The 19,945-nt window shown below is 45.8% G+C and overlaps 1 protein-coding gene across 4 annotated transcripts in view; it reads left to right on the forward strand.

Annotated features, from left to right (window-relative positions):
* PAMR1 (peptidase domain containing associated with muscle regeneration 1) overlaps nt 1-19,945 on the forward strand; it is a 164,355-nt gene that overhangs the window by 117,530 nt on the left and 26,880 nt on the right. For all 4 annotated transcript variants that reach the window (XR_002086060.2, XM_053899834.1, XM_053899833.1 and 1 more), the window contains 3 exons: nt 7,789-7,903; nt 12,040-12,257; nt 14,713-14,820. Coding sequence is in view for 3 of the 4 variants with exons in the window: in XM_053899834.1 (XP_053755809.1) it covers nt 7,789-7,903; nt 12,040-12,257; nt 14,713-14,820 (441 nt within the window). In the remaining variant the exon portion in view is untranslated. The remainder of the gene's footprint in view (nt 1-7,788; nt 7,904-12,039; nt 12,258-14,712; nt 14,821-19,945) is intronic.

Genomic DNA, 19,945 nt, shown 5'->3' on the forward strand with positions numbered 1-19,945 from the left:
ACAGCAAGAGAGCTCTTGTTTTTCTTTTTTTTTTTTTCCTTTTGTTTGGGAAGGAAATGAATGTAGGGCCAGAGAGCAAAAATAGTAAAGTAGAATTCCCTAAGGAACAAGAAAATATATACCAGGCATGAGGAGGTAATCTTCCCAGAACAAGTATTATATGGTAAGTGGTATTTTACATCTCATATAAAATTATATGAAAATTATATATATATTATATATATACTATATATATTTTTTATATATATACTGTATATATTTATATATAACATATTTTATATTGCTAAAGCTGTGACTGCAGGGAATTCATGTCTGAACCTTTGAAGAGGATCTTATTTTATTTTATTAAAAAAAAATTTTTTTAACGTTTATTTATTTTTGAGACAGAGAGAGACAGAGCATGAACGGGGGAGGGTCAGAGAGAGGGAGACACAGAATCTGAAATAGGTTCCAGGCTCTGAGCTGTCAGCACAAAGCCCGACGCGGGGCTCGAACTCACGGACCGCGAGATCATGACCTGAGCCGAAGTCGGCCGCTTAACCGACTGAGCCACCCAGGAGCCCCTGAAGAGGATTTTATATTGTCAAAGAACTCATCAATCATTGCTCAGTTTCTGGCGAAGGTGTAGGAGGACATGAAAAAGACCTTCCTTCCTGCTCAGATAGCAAGAAATCAGTTGATAAACCAAAGAAAATCCACAGTTTTCTTTAAAGCTGTCAAGTATCCGTGAACACAAAATCTAAAAGAATCTAAACTCCAGAGGAATAAGTTCTTCCTGGGTAGGTGGGTCATCCAGGATACCTTAGACCAGGGCTAGCTATGAGGCTGAGGGCAGGGCAGGTGAAAGAGGTGGGTGGGTGGGGGGGCGGCTAGCCAGACTTGTGATGAACCTGTGGGCCAGCCTGCTGAACTCGTATCTAAAGGAGACCCCAAAGTAAAGGCAATTCAAGTATTTTCTTAAATGAAATTGCGCCGAGCAAGCAGAGTCTCGGGCAAGACTGCAAAGCAGAAGATCTCGGGATGCTGGAGTTTTGCAACTTCAAAAACTTGGTGATTTCAAAGTCTCAAAAGCTCACAGTTCCCAGTCTTACAATTATGGAGGTGGAGGAAGCTGAGGGGGGGAGGTTCAGGGGGAGTGTTGAAAATCAAAGACAGACTTTTTTTAGGTTTCTGGTGCTTCAATTTCAAGATCCCTCTAGAAGAATCATATATCCCGTCCTGCTTCATACTAGTTTAATTTCTGATTGGTTGCAAATGATCAGCCCCTCATCTTCCCTGCCTAATGGAGGAAAGGATATTACCAATCAAAAGAAAAATATGTATTTTCTATTGTGAAGAAGCAAGAGAATATAGCCTTCAGTGTAGAGAAAAAAATCAGTCAAAAGAAACAGATCACGCATGATCAAATACTGGAATTTTCAGTTAAGGAATCAAAAAAACCACTTTTTAATAGGGGCACCCAGCGGGCTTAGTTGGTAGTAAAGCATGCAACTCTTGATCTCAGGGTCATGAGTTTAAGCCCCATGTTGGGCGTAGAGCTTACATAAAAACAAATAAATAAATGAAATAAAATAACTTTAAATATACTAAAGGTTCCACAGGAAAGAAGAGATGAGAAATTTCAGGATATATTTGGAAAGTGTTAAAAAGAAATTTCATAACCGAAAACCATTCTACACACACACACACACACACACACACACACACACACACACACTACTGTATTCATTGGAGGGGATTAACAGTTGATTGGTCACAATGAAGAAAGGATTGGGGAACTTAAACACATATTTAATAGAAATCAGCCAAACTAAAGCACAGAGAAATCCTTTTTTTTTTTTTTTTTATTCAGCAGTTGAAGTTCTCTGTGCTACCCAAGCCCAGATCCTCTCTTTTGAGTTGGATTGGCAGAGTTCAATCTCTACTATTTTTGCAAAGATCCTGATGACTTTGGGGAGGACAGACTTTCTACAGCAAAGTGGCAGACACTGTTCTTGCTGGCCAGTTGTTTCAACTAAGTGGACAGACCGCTTGGTACAAAGATGAGGAGCTTTCAGAATGGTTTGATTGGGCGGGGAGATGTTTGAGTTTATCTGGTATAGGCATTCATTCAGTTAACAATTATTTGGACACCTGCTCCATGCATATAAAGGTGTGAACAAGACAGACGAGGTCCCTCTCACAGAACTGTGTCATGGGGCGGGGGGGGGGGGGAGGCAAACAATTAAATAAACCATCACTCTAATGTATCAAATTAGTTGAGATTATAGGCCAAATCATAAGGTGAGCCATGGAGTTATTCCTAGACATCTGACAGTTCCTGATTAAGATCTGAGCCCCTGATAAAAGCCATCTTTTAGCACTTATTATGAACCAGGCATTGTTCTAAGTGCCTTCATGTCCTAAGCCATCATTCCTCATCAAAGCTGTTTTATAGGTGAAGACACTGAGGCACAGAGAGGTTAAGTAACTTCCCTATTGTCATGTAGCTTGTAAATAGCAGAGGGAAGATGCCAATTCAGAAGCCAGGCCCCAGAGCCCAGTCTCTCACCCTCTATCCTAAATCGTTTCTTGTTGTGGGAGGCACTTGAGGTCCTCACTCTGAGTTCCTGTGCAGGGGCCTAGCAGGTCATGGTAGGATGATACAAGTCACGTGAAAGGTGTCAGCTCCCCCCTCAGCTCCTGGCCTGGAACGTGGGTCGTCCCCATGTCATCATCCAGGCATTTCTTCTGCCATCAGTGTCTGGGTTCCTGGGTCTAAATGGGTTTAGGGATGTAGCCAATGCTGTAAGGAGGCCCTTAGGAGCCTTGGAGCAGGCTGGGGCATCCCCAGCGAGTCTTGCGCCAAAATAGCGTCTCAGATCCAGACAAGACTCGAGAAATAACACGATTAGTTGCTGTTTATTGAGCATTTTACCTATCGGGTACTATGCTAAATGCTTTACAAAATGATCTATCTTGTTTAATCCTTACAACAAATAAGAAAACAACAACATGGTGGGAGGAAGATTCTCATTTCCAAATGAGGAAGTCTTGGCCTTGAGAATCTGGAGAACTTGTCTGGGGTCACACAGCTAGTAAAAGGCTGAGCGGAAGCGGACCCAGCCTGACTTCACGACTGCCCCTTAATCATTTTGAGTCTTGCCCTGGAGTCCTCTCAGAAGGAGGGAAGAAAATGCAAATGTCTCTGTCTGAATGCTTGCTTTCTTTACTCCTTTCTGCACCCCACCCCCCCCCACTCCCAAGAGGAAAGATTTAAGAAACAAAACAAACACAACAAAACCCCAACCATGTCTCAGAAGTTTGTTGTGTCTGTCTCTTGCTCCTCCTTCCCCACCCTCCATGCTGGAGATAGCAAGACTTTTGTCTGAGTGCTGCGGTGTTCATTTTTGTTGGGAACCTTCCAGCTCTCTTGCCAGTTTAGAAATTAATGGAGATTTCCCTTCGGCTCTGCAGCAGTAGGGTCTCTCCAGCTACCTCTCCTGTTTTGGCTTATAGCAACAGAGAAGGGTCGGGGGGTGGCGGAGTTGGAGAGGAGTCCAGGATTTGAGAGCCCAGGGGACAGTGTGGCTTCGCTGGCAAACACCCCTACACACATACACACACGCCCCACTTCCCCCTGCAACAAGACATCGTCGGGGAATCTGAGCACGTTTCCGGGCCCACTGCCTGCTCTGGTCTTTCAGACTCAGGACCACCTGCTTGGTTGGCCAGCAGTGCCTCCTTGGCGGGAACACTCAGCTGTGTTCACTGTTCTGCTCTAGACAGAGAGGTGCACTGAGTCCGCCCTGCACCCAGGCCCGCCAGTTCCCGGGGAGGAGGCAAGAGTGGAAAGGGAGCTGAAGGAGCCCCTTGGGGTGGGCAGGGGGTAGGGCTCCTTCCTCCTCTCCCCTGTGCCCAACACCCCTCCCCTGAGCACATTTCTGAGAAGTGGCCTCTTTGTGTCTGCTTGGTTGGAACTTGTCCGCCGTCTTGGGGTCAACTCCTCCCTTCCCCCCAGAGGGAGAAGGAAAACATCAGGAGGAACCGAGGCATGGCATGTGCTTTGGAGTCCTGGCTACTTCTGAAGGACAGCCCCGGGCCTGCAGGACCAAGTGGTCTTGCATTTCACATGGCCAGGGGCCAGCACCCAGGTGGGAATGGAGGCCCCAGCCTCTCCAGAGGCTGCATGAGATCCTGGGTCTGGCTAAAGCCTGAATGGTCCTGCCAAGGAGACCTGACTGGGATGGGCACCAGCACCCCCGGCCATGAGGAGAGGCCTAGTTTCCCTGCTGCCTGAGTCCAGCTTCCATATGCAGGGAAGCAAGCAGGCAGCATTTGCTGCTGGTTCTCACTCAGGGTCCCTGCAGGAGGTTTGCTGTGGGAGCTGGGATTTAACACCTTGCAGGCTGGGAAGCTGCCAGTCCCCAAAGGGTGGAGGCTGTGCAGGCAGGTTTCTTTTTTTGTCTCTCACACCCAACGTATCACTTCCGTAGCCGGGCAGCAGATGGGCGGATGGGGGCGATGGCGTGTGAGGTGTGCAGGAAGGAGGAACGCGCACTTCAGAAAACACGGCTGAGGGTGGGGGTGGGGGGAGATTCAATGTCTCTTTTTCAGGGCAGTGGAAAAATCCTACTGCTTCAAAATGTGAGTGGGACAGAGCTACGCTAGAAAGCCCCCAAGACAGTTGAACATACCAGCCAAGACCCAGCATTGGTACTAGACAGATCCAAGTTCAAATCCCGGTTCTGCCACCAACCAGCAGCAGCTAACATTTACTGATGTCTCTGCTTAGGGCTTTCCGCCCATAACCTGATTCAAGTCTCACAAAATCACATGACGTAGGTGCCAGTTTTATTCCCATTTGGTTCCAGTTTCCTGAGGTTCTGAGAGAGGAGGTAACTTGCCCAAAGCCACACAGCCAATGAAGATAAAGCTGAGTAGTGGGGTAGTGGGTAGAGGGTAGTACCCTCAAACCGAGGGTACTGGGGGCTCTGAAGTCTCCATTCTTAACTAGTACTTTAGAGTTAAAACACTCGCTTGCAGACTTTGACCTCTTGGCCTTCTGGCCTTGAGGAAGTCACCTAACTTCTATCCTCAGTGTTCGGCATCTGGGAAATGGAGAGATGAATGGTGTTCTCCTAGGTTTCTCAAGAGCATTAAATGAGAGAGTGTTTGTAAATGTTTCAGCCAGTGCCTGGCCTGTGATAGTATCATCATTCATTCATTCATTCATTCAACCTATTACACACCTGGCTCCATTCCAGGTGTATAAGCTAGAAAAGGTCCCAGCTCTACTAAAGTGAGTGAGCAGATAAGCTAGATAATTCTAAATAGTGATGTGTGTTATGAAGAAAACAAAAGTAGAATAAAGGCAGTTCCTATAGAGACATGGGGTCTCTTTGAAGCAATGGCATTTGAACTTAATTTGCAAAGAACAGAGATGTGGAAGAAGACAAACCTGCCAGGCTAAGAGCAGCAAGTGCAAGGCCCAGAGTTGGGGACAGAAATGAGGCTGGTGTCGCTGGGGCAGTGTGAGGAGACAGATGAGCGGGAGTGGGGACCGGGCAGAGGGTGGGCTGGGGCACTCAGTGAGGCTGGGCCATGAACATCTGTGGGAAGGTATTTGCATAGCGGGAAGCCTTTGGAGGGTCAAGAAAGCCTTTGGAGGAATCAAGAAAGCAATGTGATCTAATTTATCTCTTTAAGAGGTGGCTTTGGCTGCTGTGTGGAGAATCAGATATTGGTGAAACGGATTGCAGAGAGGGATGGCAAAAGCTGGGCGGGACGAGGACCCCCCAGTGGAAAATGGTGGACCATGCTTCTCCCTGGCAGACCAGGACAGCAGCGGTGAAAGTCCGAGCAAAGACATGACTTGTGCAACCAGCCTGGCAGTAGGTGTCACAAAAGCCAAAGCCTCACACCTCACAGCTCATCGGAAGCAGAATCTGAGCTCTTTCCCTGACATTGTAGAAATGTCACCACCACCATCTTGCCATGGAGCAGTATCCACTGACATTAATATTTTTCTTCTAAGCGATGAGAATTTATACTTTGGGGGGAGGAGCTATTGAGTGTAACTGCATACCTAGAGTTTATGAGGTCAAACTGGATTTCTGTATAGAGCAGGGTTAGAGAAACTTTTTCTGTGAAGGAGCAGCTAGTAAATATTTTCATTTTTGTGGACCCTGCTGTCTGTTTCTTGTCAGAACTGCTCAACTCTGGCATTATAATTTGAAAGCAACCATAGACCATGAATAAAAAATGGGTATGGTTCTGTTCCAATAAAACTTTATGTGCAAAAACAGGCAGTGAGCCACATTTGGCCCATGGATTGTAGTTTGACAACTCTGGTAGAAAATAGTGTTTACTTACATGACCCAGATAATTTTATTCCTATAAACCAATTCAAGACATTTTCCCCAAACTCTTTTGTGAAACTAGGGTGCATCTTGCACACCTGTGCTTATCTTAACACTAGAGAATATGATGTAATTTAATGAAGACTTAGTCCAGTGGTTTTCAAATCTTAGTGATTCCTGGGAGGTAACTCAAGGAACCAGGGCTATAGTGAGGGTGGAGGGCTTTTGACCCCGAGTTTCAAGCAGGAGAACCTCTTGGATGCATGTTTTTCTAATTGGTGGTTTTCATGAAAGTTTGTCTGGAAAAAAGGGGTTGGGGGCTAGGAAAAAAATAGAAAACCAGTAATGCAGCCCAGCTGGTGGAGAGCATGTCCCCCTTCTGGTGTCATATGTTAAAGAGGCATTTATTACATAATTGCACATAGAACAAAAATTGACACATAAATGTTCTAAGTGGATAGAAAGAGGTCAGGAAAGAGTTGCTTTGGGGTTATATTTGTGGAGTAGAGCATGTTCAGGGAACACAGACCAAGGGTCTTATGCAGATTTAGGCTTCAGACAAAGGCCACTGTGTCTACTTTCAAAGCCTTTTAGGGTGGGGGATCCTGGGTGGCTCAGTTGGTTAAGCATAAGTCTTCAGCTCAGGTCTTGATCTCACAGTCTGTGTGTTCAAGTCCCAAGTTGGGCTCTATGCTGATGGTGCAAAGCCTGCTTAGGATTCTCTCTCTCCCTCTCTGTCTCTCTGTCTCTCTCTCCCTCCCTCCTCCTCTCGCCCTCTCTCTACCCCTGCCCCACTCATGCTCTCTCTCTCTAAATAGTTAAAAATAAAGCCTTTCAGGGTGGAGTCATCAGGTTGGCATATGGAAGTCTTGGGGAGGCAAAATGATAGAGTGGCTTGGACTTTATACTCAGATACAGTTAGGTTTGAATCTCTGCTCTGTCACTTAGTGGCTCGACAAGCTATTTCTTTTTTTTTTTAATTTCTTTATGTTTATTTTTGAGAGAGCAAGAAGAACACAGATGGGGAAGGGGCAGAGAGAGAGGGAGACACAGAATCTGAAACAGGCTCTAGGCTCTGAGCTGTCAGCACAGAGCCCGATGCAAGGCTCGAACCCATGAACCGTGAGATCATGACCTGAGCCAAAGTCAGGTGCTTAACTGATTGAGCCACCCAGGAGCTCCTCAACAAGCTATTTCTTTAACTCTCTTGTTATACATTTTCCCAGATGGAAAACTGGAATGATATTACTTCCCTTTTCAAGCTGTTGAGTAGATTAAGTGAATTAACCTATGCAAATTTCCTAGCACATTGCCAGGTGCTTGAGAAAGTAATTTCCTTCTCCATTCTGTTCTCAGGGGTGTGGGATGAGCACAAAGGCTCTTTGAGACCTTCTACCATCTCTTTCCTGTTTATTCCAATTTCCATGCCCCAATCTTCTCTTCCCAGGATGTGGCCAGGTTCTGCGAGCCTCAAAGGGTCAGATTTTGTTGGAGAGCTACCCTCTAAATGCTCACTGTGAATGGACCATTCATGCCAAACCTGGGTTCATCATCCAGCTAAGGTAAGGGAAGGGGCTGGGATCAGAACTAGGGAGTTTGAGGTTATACGGAAACATAGTAAGAGGACTGAGTGCCCTGGATCCTAGTGACCAAAGGCTAACCATCAGAAAATTCAGAAAATGTACCTTATTCAGAAAATGTACAATGGAGTCTTTTGTTTGTTTGTTTGTTTGTTTTTAAACGTCTTGGCAATTCCATGGAATAAACCTGGTCAAAACTACAACCAATGAAATGTTTGTCATTCACTGCCCTAGAACAGGGGTTGCTTAGGTAATTTTGAACCAAGGATAACACCAACAAAACAGAATACTGATAGCAGTCTACCCATCCACAAATCTTTACCAAGTCTTCCTGTTCACCCAGTACTGGGCTGGGTTCTATGGGAGGAAAGTGAAAAAATTAAAAGGCACGGATCTAACCTTCAAGGAATTTATACTCATCAGCTCCTTTCACTGATGTCCTCAGAAAACAACAACCACATCTGTAACAAATAAACCAATTTTTTCACTTGCATGGAAGATAAGTCATCTCTTCTTATGAAGCTTTGGGGTCCTCCCAAATATGCAATTTATGCCATAGTACAAAGTGTAGATCCAGTCTTGTTGTAACTGTAGATAAATAACACAAGAGAGAACTGTTCACTGCTGCATCCTAGTGCTGGGAACAGTACGCAGTACACATCATAGGTGCTTGATAGATACTTGTTGCATGAATGAACGTTGAAATAACTTCTCCCTGCCTCCAGTGTATCTCCTTTTTCCTGGCAAACACCTCTCCTTTAACTCTCTAGGGAATCAGAGTGACCCACTCACCCCTAGGATTTCTAGGGATATTGTCCACTTAGCTCTTCCTTTTCTAACCAGTGGGGGGAGGTTGGCAGTAATGGAAATTTCTAATCTTCTAGAGCATGGGTTTTCAATAAGTATTTTCTGGATGGATCAGTGGAAGTTTCCACATTCCAGCTGGCTCCTCAAATGGCTTTCTATCCTCTAGGAGGGACCGCATGGTACCCTGCCCGGGAAGGATCCAGCAAAACAGGTCCCCTTCTCAGTTCTCCTCATCAAGGCTGGCCCTCAGTGGCTGGTCTCCCCATTCCTGTAGGATCTGGGGTTGGGAGTGAGTCTCATCAATTGGACGTTTCTAGAGGAAGGTTAGCGCAAGGAACATCTGAAGGCCCACACCCTTCTGCTTAAGGTGCTTCAGGTGGGGTCTCCCAGAGATGGTGAGGGGAGGTGTTAAATGCTGCATATTATTTCAGCACCTCAGGGACCAGGCCAGATGGTCCCTTAAAGGGTCCCCTTAAAGGAGGAGCTTCTCCAAGATCCAGGATATAAAGGAAATCTGTCCCCAAGCAAAAACCCAAAATGGTGGAGGGATTGGAGAAGCACATCACCTGCCTGGGAATGCCCCTAGGGAGGCCTGCAAATAGGTAGATTTCTTTCCTTCTAGTCAAATCTGGACCTGCTGCCCAGTGATAACAATAATCATAGGATGCACTGATGCATATGTACAGTGTTCAGACCAAAAGCCAAGCGGTCATCCCTGATGCCCCTCTTTCTATCACCTACCACAGCCAGACCACCACAAAATCTATTTTATTACCTGTAAAATAATCTCAAATCCATCCACATCTGACTCTAGTGCCGCTATTCCACTTTATACCACCACAATCTCACCTCAGTTCTCTCCTGGCTTCCTAACTGGCTCATGTTTCCACTCTTGCCAGCTCTGCTGCTTTCTCTCCTCAGTGACAAGAGTGACCCTTTAAAATCCTAAGTCCAGGGACGCCTGGGTGGCTTGGTCGGTTAAGCGTCCGACTTCAGCTCAGGTCATGATCTCAGGGTCCGTGGGTTCGAGCCCCGCGTCGGGCTCTGTGCTGACAGCTCAGAGCCTGGAGCCTGTTTCAGATTCTGTGTCTCCCTCTCTCTGACCCTCCCCTGTTCATGCTCTGTCTCTCTCTGTCTCAAAAATAAATAAACGTTAAAAAAAAATTTTTTTTAATCCTAAGTCCAGTTCTGTTGTCGAAACCTTCCAGTTTTTTCCTATGAGGCTTGGAATCAAATCTGGATTCAGGATGCTGTATCTGGATCCTGCTCTCCTCCTTAGTTCATACCAGTCTCCTCTTTACACTCCATCATGCAGCATCCCTGACCTTCTTTAAGTTCCTCAAATGCGCCAAACTCATTACTGCTTCAGGGCCTTTGCACTTACAGAGCCCCCTGCCTGGGCCTCTCTTCCCCATGACCTTCACATGACTGGCTCTGTTTCATCATATAAGTGTCTGCCCAGATATCAAGTTCAGAGGGGTCTTCCTTGACCACATTGCATAAAAAGCTTACCCTCCCCAGTCACTTTTCATGCTCTTACCCGGTTTATTTTATTCACAGTGCTTCATACTCTATGAGATTACCTTGTATTCTGGTGTCCTTGCTTATTATTTGTTCACCAAATCAGAACTACTCTCCATTAGGGCAGGCACTAGTTGGGTATATTTAGTTGGGTCACTGCTGTGCTTTCAGCACCTAGAACAGCGCCAGCCACAGAGCAGGCCTGCTACAGATAGATGTTAAGTACATGAATGAACGAGGGTATGAACATAAATACAACTTGGAGTGTCTCATATTTTGGTTTCAGAAAAAGCTGTGATCTCTTTTGGGTGGTGGCCTTGTCCCTCCTCCTTCCCTTTTCAGACAGAGTTACCAAAGTCCAGAGAAAGAACTGATCTGTCAAGGCCCACCGTGAGCTAGCCATGGCATCTGGATGAGAAGTCAGGTCCTTAGATATTAGACCACGTTTCACAAAGCATGATTAATGGGCCTTACAGTCCTTTACAAAAAGTTTTGTGATAAAAACTTTGTAAAATAAACACTGGCCATACATAGTTAGAGGGCTTCTTTTTCGTAAGATCCTTAGGTGCATTTACAATATACTGATTCACTATGTTCTAGTGTTCTCTAATCCTGACCCTTGAACTTTTCACCCAAAGTGGTAGAAATAGACCCTTGTCCCAGCTTTTCAGGTGGCAGTTGTGCACTCTTCTGTCTTTTCCTGCTTCTTCTCTAAAACTCGAAGGAGAAGATACAGATGTATATTCTGTGAACTCAGTACCCAGGCATTCCCTTGGGAATATTTTGAAAAATGGCTTTTCCTCTCTTCCTCTGGGATGTGGCTGCCTCCTGTCTTGTCTGTTGGCAGTGGAAGCTTGCATTCATCTTCTGCTTTTTTGATCTGATGTATTCCAGTATTTCCAAACCTGAGACCCTTTTAGGCAAACACACGTTTATCAGATCTCCCCCGTTTCTGAAATTCTGATATAGTGCTACTTTTTCTACTCTTTGGGGTAAGAATTATTGCTACCCAGAGGATAATTACCTTCATATCCTTCCATTAAAATAGAAGAATGTGCAGAGATTTTGTTCTTTTATTGAGTTTTGCAAGGCAATGTATACTTTTTCCATTCTTCAGTTGTAAAATTATACTATAGTATCTATTCAACCATATCTTCATCAATATTTGCTTGGCATCTCTATATGCCAGGCACTGTGTTAGGCACAATGAAAACATTGATGGAATAAGACAGATGTTCTCTCCTACACTCAAGAAATTTGCAGTCTAGTGGAGAAGATAGGGATTCATGCATGTGAACGCACACACACACACACACACACACACACACACACACAATCAAGAAGATAAATTTGAGGAGTTAAAATTAGTATCCTCACTATGAAGAGAACAGAGGATCTCCTTTAGAAAGAGTTGTCAGGGAAGCGTCTTTGAGGAGAGAATATTTAAGGTGAGGCCTGAGGATAGGAAGGAACCAGCCAGGCAGAATGGGTGGAAAAGTACCCCTGTAAGAGAGGCCAGCTATGTGCAGAGATTCTCTGAATGGAATAGGTACTCCCTCTGTCTGGGCATGCACATACACATGAAGACAGCAGATGTATACATGCCCCTCTGTTAAAAGAAATTCATCTCACCTCACATTGTCCAGGACCCTTTTTCTATCAGATCAGACCAGTGGTACCACTCTTCTGAGACCTGTTCATCATCTGGTCTGGAACTTGCTCAGGCGTCTCAGGAGTCTCAGGATGGTCAGGGCCCATCTGTTTTGTGCTGTCACTCTCTCCACCCACAGGTTCATCATGTTGAGTCTGGAGTTCGACTACATGTGCCAGTATGACTATGTTGAGGTCCGTGACGGGGACAGTAGCAATGGCCGGATCATCAAACGCTTCTGTGGCAATGAGCGGCCAGCTCCTATCCGGAGCACAGACTCTTCGCTCCACATCCTCTTCCATTCAGATGGCTCCAAGAATTTTGATGGCTTCCATGCTGTATTTGAGGAGATCACAGGTAAAGGCCGTGGAGACAAGTGTAACATCTTATGGCTATGCTCTAGATGAACATCTTTCTGTGCACGTCTCCTTCTCCCTGCTCAACCTTATTAAAACCCAGTGGGCTGAGTTCTCAGAAGCAACCTACACATCGAGAAGGAAGGAAGAAATGGCGAGGTATATTTCATAGATGTTCGCCAGAAGCATAGCTAGGAATTATGGACGCCCTCGTATGCTGGAGCAGGGAGAGGGTAGGTTATTTGTCCAAGGTCACAAAGCGGTTGGCTCTATGGATCACACTGTGGGGGGAATCTCATGGTTAAGAGCATTAGCTTTGGAGCTCTAGCAGATTAAGCCATGTGACCTGGGGTAAATTCTACTTCTCTGAGCCTCAGTTTCCTAATCAGCACATAAGGGAATATGCCTAGATCCTGCTCCATTACGGAGGCTCTGGGAGATGGAATGGACGAAGAATTTAGCCCAGTGTCTGGTATGTAGGATGCACTCAATAGCTGCCCAACCCTAGGCCTGCCCTGAGCCTCCCTCTGTCATCTGCAAGATAGGCATCAAAAGTGTTTAACTCAGTGGTGAGGGCCACTTACTTTGTGACCAGCTCTGAGCTTGACTTTAACTCCTGCCCTATTCATATCAGGAAGTAGGATTTGACCAAAATGCGCAAAACGTTCCATCCTAAGAAAACTCCCTCAGCTCTCACTGTTCTGAGATTGAATTGCATCAGGTTTTACAAACTAAGCCCAGGCTTAAAGTTCTGGGTTTTTTTAAGTTCCCAATTAGGCATTGTTGTGGCATTTTGATCGCTGTGGCTTCCTATGGAAGGTATGATACGAAAGACTCAGGAAGAGTGATGGTGGCAGTGGGATCATCCTTCTGCAGCCTTGTCCTTTTGGTGAGACTGGGAGACCACCCCCAACCCCCACCCACCTGCCCATCCCTTGGAATGTCTCCACATGAGCTCTCAGCAGCTGCGGCTCCCCTGTGTGCCCGCTACCTTCACAGAGGATGTCTCCTGTAGAGCTGTGCGGGCCTGGGGGTTCTGGAAGTGTGCTTCTGTGGTGTGGTGTGGTCAGCCTCCGGCTGATCTGCCCCCTTGGTAATACGTGGCTGGCCGAGGCTGGGCAGGGGGTGGAGGGGTCACACTTGAGATACTTGTGTGGGTACTCATGACAGGAAGCCAGGTAGAAGCAGCGGCAGCTTGCCAGCTTGTGACCCTGTGACTAAGGGGAGGGCCAGGAGGGTCTTTTCCTCCCCCGAAATGGACTCCTCAGCCCCCTCTGGAGAACTTTGGGAAATGCTGGTCTCCGTCGTCAAGTGGAGAGTAGCACTCGTGGCTTCTCACACACCCTGTTTGCACGTGTGTACTTGAATTTTCTCCTCAGGCTAATGTCACCTCCTCCACACCTGTGCATGAAATCCCAGCCTTCAGGGTTTGTCTCCCATTCATCCTCCTCTGCTGAACCTTCTCTCTTGGTCCAACGGGTTGTGACTTTGCCCTATTTTGAACGTCTTACAACACTCTCTCCCCTTTCCCAACGCGAAGTGAATTATGCTTCAGGTGATAGTGGTTGTATATTTTTTGTCAAAAAGCCCTGATTTGGTAAACACGTGTCCTGTTCATCTTTCTGTCTCTCCAGTTGCCTCACACAGAGCAAGCACTCAGTTTGGGCTTGTGGAAGCGGACCCAGCGATCTATTTCCATGTCAGGGTAAATGAATGGAGGGTTAGTGGTTAGGACACAGACCTCCGTTTCCCAAAGTATTCTCTGCAGAAGAATAGTTCTCTGTAAAATGTAGGTTCTGAGGCCAGATAAGCTTGGGAAAGGCCAGACATGATGTGCCTTCTTAGATATCTGCAGTGCACATTAGGACATGGAACATTCTGAGAAGTTCTGCAGTAAAGAAATCTGGTTTGTTGCCATTTAATACCAGTAGCACTTGCCCACCATATTTGAGCTTAGAACCCTTTCTTAGTTGAACGTATCAACATCTCAAGAGACTAATGTTCACAGAATGTATGTTAGGAAGTTCTCAAGTACGCTCTTGACAGTGTCATGGAGATCTTCCAGTTCCTTCCCCTAGTACCCAGGACACTGAGCTTTCTTAAAAAAAAAAAAAAAAGGATCTAAAGCTGCCTGAGGATGCCTGTCTCCCCTGGAGTCTTTATGGGAGGGGTAAAGGCATGCTTCCACTTTAATCCTGTGGTGTGCCTGTTTATGTTGGCTTTAGGCTTTTCAGACCATAGAAGCATACTTCTGGGGCCTTTGAAAATATCAAATAACATCAGATAAGCACCGATTTTAGGCACTCTCAAGTGACGGTAATGTGGATCCAGTAAAAGAAGTAAAAATATTGCAAGAAGACTGCAAAAGGCAAGTGAAAGACCCTGGTCGAGGCTCCAGGCTTGAGGAAATTGACTCACCGCAGTGACGCTGAGGGAAATTGCCTTTTCTCTTACAGCATGTTCCTCTTCTCCCTGTTTCCATGATGGCACTTGCCTCCTTGACAAAACCGGATCTTACAAATGTGCCTGCCTGGCAGGCTACACCGGGCAGCACTGTGAAAATCGTGAGTATGCTTCTGGAGTGAGGGTTGAGGAGTCACATGGGGCTGGCATGAAGAAGGCTCTGGGAGCTTATGAAGTATGTTGTTTCTTGGTGTTTAGGACGGTGTGTCCAGGGTGGCACATAATGTGGACATTCCCGTCGAGTGGTTCTCGGGGCTCGGCTGCCTCTGAGTCAGGATATTTGGAACCACTTAGGTCTTCCCGTTGACATTTCCACATCTCCCCCACTGCATATAGTTCTCAAAAAGATATGCCTTCAAGGGCTTGAATAATATTCGGAGCTCAAAAACACGGAAGAAGTGCCAACAGGAGAAAGCCACCATCATAAAATCTCCTGTGGCTCTCAGTCTGAATTCCCTGTCCTTTGCAAGATCTGAATTTTGGAGTTGTGCCCCAGGGAAGCATTTATAGATTCCAGTATGTTGTTGCATGGTCTGAAGCCATCAGCAGAGAGTGACTCAACATCATGACCAGCAATCATTTATCAAGGGTCACTGGTCACCAAGCCTTGTGTATGACATGTGTCGCAACCAAAGTTTGAGACCTGAAACAGGTGTCATGGACTGCAACTATCAGCATAGAATGAGATGCGCACAAGAATAAGAAGAATCAAAATTTGGGGAGGAGGGCAGGGGGAGGAAGCAAAGGAGGGCAGATAATGGCATAGGCAGGGGTTCCCCCCAGCAGATCCTGAGTGGTGAGTATGAGTCAGGAGATGAATTAGGACGTGCTCCCAGAGAAGCTGGCAAGGGAGTGGGGAAGCTGGACTGGGAAGGGAGGGAAGCCAAGCAAAGGTGTGATTTTAGGCAAAATCCAGCCTCAGTGGAATCTGGAATGTAATTTATACCTCTGCGTGTATCCTGGCTTTATAGCAAGGAGCTGGGCTTCCATATCCCCCTTGCAATCAGCCATTGACCAAGGGCTGCCCTGGATGAGTGGGAGAACACGACTGATGTTCTGTGTATGTGGGATGAGTGGTTCCAGTAGCCCTTGAATAGTCAAGGAGATCTCAGGTGCAGGCCAATGGAAGCAAAAGCATATAGACTGGGGGATGGGGGCGGTGTGGGACCCACAGAAGCAGTGAAAAGGCATCTGAGGACAGTGTCTGCTATAACCACTTGCAACTAGCATGCACGGGTACTTTGGGGTCGTCCTATAAGGTGCCTGGTCTGATGGCATTCTATAAAGTTCAGACATTTTCCAGTCAATTTCATCAGTCGTCCTTATCAACAAGGCAGACGGAAGCCGTGGTGTCAATAGTGTACCCTTGAGTGTGTCATTGCGTGGTGCTGATGACCTTGATTTGGTCCTTGATTTGGCTTGGCACAGCTGACCTGAGCATGGTTATGCTGGGGGCTTAGAAAAAGATGTTCTGCTTCGTGGCTCCTGCCTCGTTGGAACCTGCTGTGTTGTGTGCAGGGCAGGGAAGAGAAACGCTGCTTTCTCTTTGTTTTGAAATTGCGTGTAGAGAGTGAATCTGGAATCTCGACAATGGCAGATCCTGAGCTTTAAAGGGTTCAATTCAGAGCGAGAAACAAGAAAAAGGGGGAAGGCTTAATTTCTTGATGAACTAATTACACAATGCTAGAGCTTTGAAAAACAAGGTAAAATTGGAGAGAAGTGAAGTATTATCGAAGAAGCCAAAATGCATTAAGAAGCTGGGTCAAATCAGGGCACAGTGAGGATTTGGGGGCGGGGGGAGGGAAGGGTAGAAATTGATCAAAAGTTGTGACTAAAATATTTATGAGTTGCTTATGAGTCAAACATTGACTTTTCAGCATTTCCATTTTGTCCAGAACACAAAGCAAAACAAAACAAATACATATAATGAGAAAGAATGGAAACTATGTCATTACAAACTGATTCATATCTTGAGTCACAAACTGGCTCAAATCACATCTGACCTCAAAACACCAGCATAGATGCACAAGAGAATTCTTCCTAGCTACTTTTTAAAATGTCCTTAAAAAACCATAGTTCCCTTAGTACCTTGTAGTTGTAACTGGGTGAAGGTATTGGTGGTGGGTATCTGATACATCATTTGCTGGCATTCATGTGGGGGACCAAATGTTTTATTATTTTTTTAAATAAGATTTAGGTTTGTTTTTCCTTCTAGGAAATTCAGCAGGAGTCCCCACTAACTCAATGAGGGGAACGTCACAAAAATTAGCTGTGACAGTTTACCTTGTAATTTCTGAACAAACCATAGCAGATTTCTAGAATAGCCTATTAGTTAGAAAAACCAAGGAGGAAAAAAAAAAAGATTTACGTTATTGTTGTCCTCCTGAGTATACCACTGAACTGGAATAATCTCCCTGGAGGAAATTCCTTCAAAATGAACAAGAAACTCAAGCATTCTGGGATTCTTTGTACATTCTGAAATGCCTAAATTGGAGTAGACATTTGTTTTACAAAATAGCTTTAAAAGCACTGAGTCAAATATTGATGAGAATTCCATCTTTTATTTATGTAGTACCAAATCTGATGAGGGGCAACCACATCATAGATGCTGCCTTAATGGTCTGCCCTCCTGAAGGCTTTGTGAAAAGGTGGATGCCCCTTTTAACGGATGAAGGATTTGAAGCAGAGAGCGCGAGGCACTGAAATTCAAAACGAGACGCTAGAATGCCACATTTCCCATGTTGGTCACGGTCTCCCAGACGTGGTTCTCGCCATGTGGCTCAGTGGAACTGTGGGTGAACAATTGATAAGCTCTGGTCATGGCCTCATGGTCCATTATGTATTCCTCTCAAAGGACTTACCTTCCCAGGTAAGCTCTGCCTGTCACTCTTTTCTAAAGAGCATCCTGACTCCCTGTCTCTTGATAGAAGCTATTCTCATTCTTTTCTTTGTGTATATTTAAGAATGTGAGTGGGACTGGAATAAAAATAGATATTATACTGACTTACAGAAGAAATATGTGCCTATAAAAATAATCAAATAGTCCAGAGGTGTTTAAAATAAAAAGAGAACATGACTTTCCCTAACCGACCCTAGTAGACTGTTACTATGGTCCTTCTGGACTTTTTGCTATAATGTACAAACCTAAGTTGTTGAGAAACCAGTATTTTAAACCAGTGATTCTCAGTTGGGGATGATTTTGCCCCCAACTTCCACCCTCAGGGGCGTTTGGCAACCTCTAGAAACATTGTTGGTTGTCATCATGGGCGGGGGTGGGACACGGGGGGATGTCACGGGCTTCTAGTGGGTGGAGGCCAGGGACGCCACTAAATATCCTACAACGCATGGACCCAGACCACAGAGTTATCTGGCCCAAATGTCAGTCATGCCAAGGTTAAAAAGGCCTGTTTCAAACAAAAGTTTGTTTTCAGTGTGCTGTTTTCAGTGCCTGTATCATGGATATTTTTTCCAGGCCACTCCATGTTGGTCTACCTCATTAAAAAAAGGGGGGGGAGGGGTGATTTTCTGTGTATTCCATCATAGGGATATATATACAATTGTATTCATCTAATCCCTTAAGATGGACTTGATGCCGTACTTAATATATTATTATAAAGAGAGCTTCAGTGAATATCCTAACATCTACCTCTTGGTTCATATGGAGAGGAATTTTTGTAAGATAAATTCCTAGATGTCGAGCTGTTAGTTCAAAGGGCACACATATTTAAACTTGGGAGAGCTGTTGCTGAAACTGTCACTAAGAGGTTTCACCAGTTTACGAGATGAGCTGTTATAAACACCAGTCCTCCGATTAAGAATTAGAACTCGCATTTGAGAGACAAGGGTCTGCTCTTGTCAAGTTGAAAATGGATTTCTTCTCCAAGGGAGACAAGTGGGTCTGAGGGAAGATCTCATGGCCGGACTTCCTGGGGCTGTGAAGACAGAGGAGGAAGCAAGCACCCGCGCAGGCGGGCACCTTCAGTTGTGGAGAGGCTGTGAGAGCCCCCAGTGCAGTTGGACCATAGGTGCTGCCCCCCTGCCCCCCTGCCCCCAGGTGTCTCCTCAGACTGTTTCCCAAGGAGGAGCGACTTTCCCCTGCTCTCGGGTGACCTCCTCTGAGAGCAAAAAACGGGAGTGGCCCTCTCCTCAGCATTGGGGCCAAGCTAGCCTCCGGCCAGCACCCTCAGTGACCCCAACCTCCCTGGGCCACCGCGTAAGAAACTGCTCCCCCCACCTCTTTTCCCTCTGAAGTTTCCTGTTTCTTTGTATGGGACACAAGGACAAACTAAGTTCTTGAGTAAATGGTGGGAATCTTGTTCTGTAAAAGTGAAGAGCGAGGGCTTCATTGCCCCGTTCCAGTTTCCATGTTGCCTTTGTTCCTCTGGCCCAGTTGCCGATGCCCGGGCTCTCCCCTGCATCCTAATGAAGGACGATGAAATGGGCTAAATCTTGGGGCACAATGCTCACACTGCGGGCTCTGACGCGCTTTGAACAAAACAAACCGGCTTCCACCAATTAAAGAAAATGGGGGAATCTGGATTCGTTTGGGGTTTGGAGCATCAGAAGGTTTCCCGCTAGCCTGTCCCAAGGACTGGGAAGAAAGAGCCCCAGATGAGAGGCACACTTTATACTTTAGCTTCAAAGGGGCAACCGCATTTCTCATCAGAATAAGTGATTGGGAACTTGGGAGTTTTCATGGAAACGGTAATGCTGATGCAGTGAGAATGTGCCGAGGCCAACAGTGGGTCATGATCACCTCTCCGATCAGAGATGTAAGATGCGGGGCTTTGGTGGGATTCGTGCGGATTGTCCCAAGATCACTCAGGGGCGGCACTGTTAAAATGGAATAGTTGCCTGGATTTTTCACAGTTCCAAGGGCCTGTCTCGTCCTTAATTTATGGAAGACAGGTGCACCTTTGTCTGTAGTCTGGAGATGGTACATCCCGGGGTGGGGAGCTTGGGCTCTGTGGCCAGAAAGACCTTGGTTTGACTCTTAGCCTGCAATTTACCAGCCAGAGGACCTTGAGCAGGTCGTTTAACTCCAGCCTCATTCTCCCTGTTTACAAAGTTCAGAAAAATAATGCCAGATATTTCTCAGAACGTTTGTGAGGATGCAATGAAATAATCCATGTAAGGTGCTGAGTTGAGTAATAGGAGCCATTATGTTTTTTAAATTTTTTTTAATTTGAGCGTAGCTGACGCATGATGTTATATTAGTTTCAGGTG

The sequence above is a fragment of the Panthera pardus genome, unplaced genomic scaffold (assembly GCF_024362965.1).
Source record: "Panthera pardus isolate Hobbes unplaced genomic scaffold, ASM2436296v1 HiC_scaffold_12, whole genome shotgun sequence".
Lineage (NCBI taxonomy): Eukaryota > Metazoa > Chordata > Mammalia > Carnivora > Felidae > Panthera > Panthera pardus.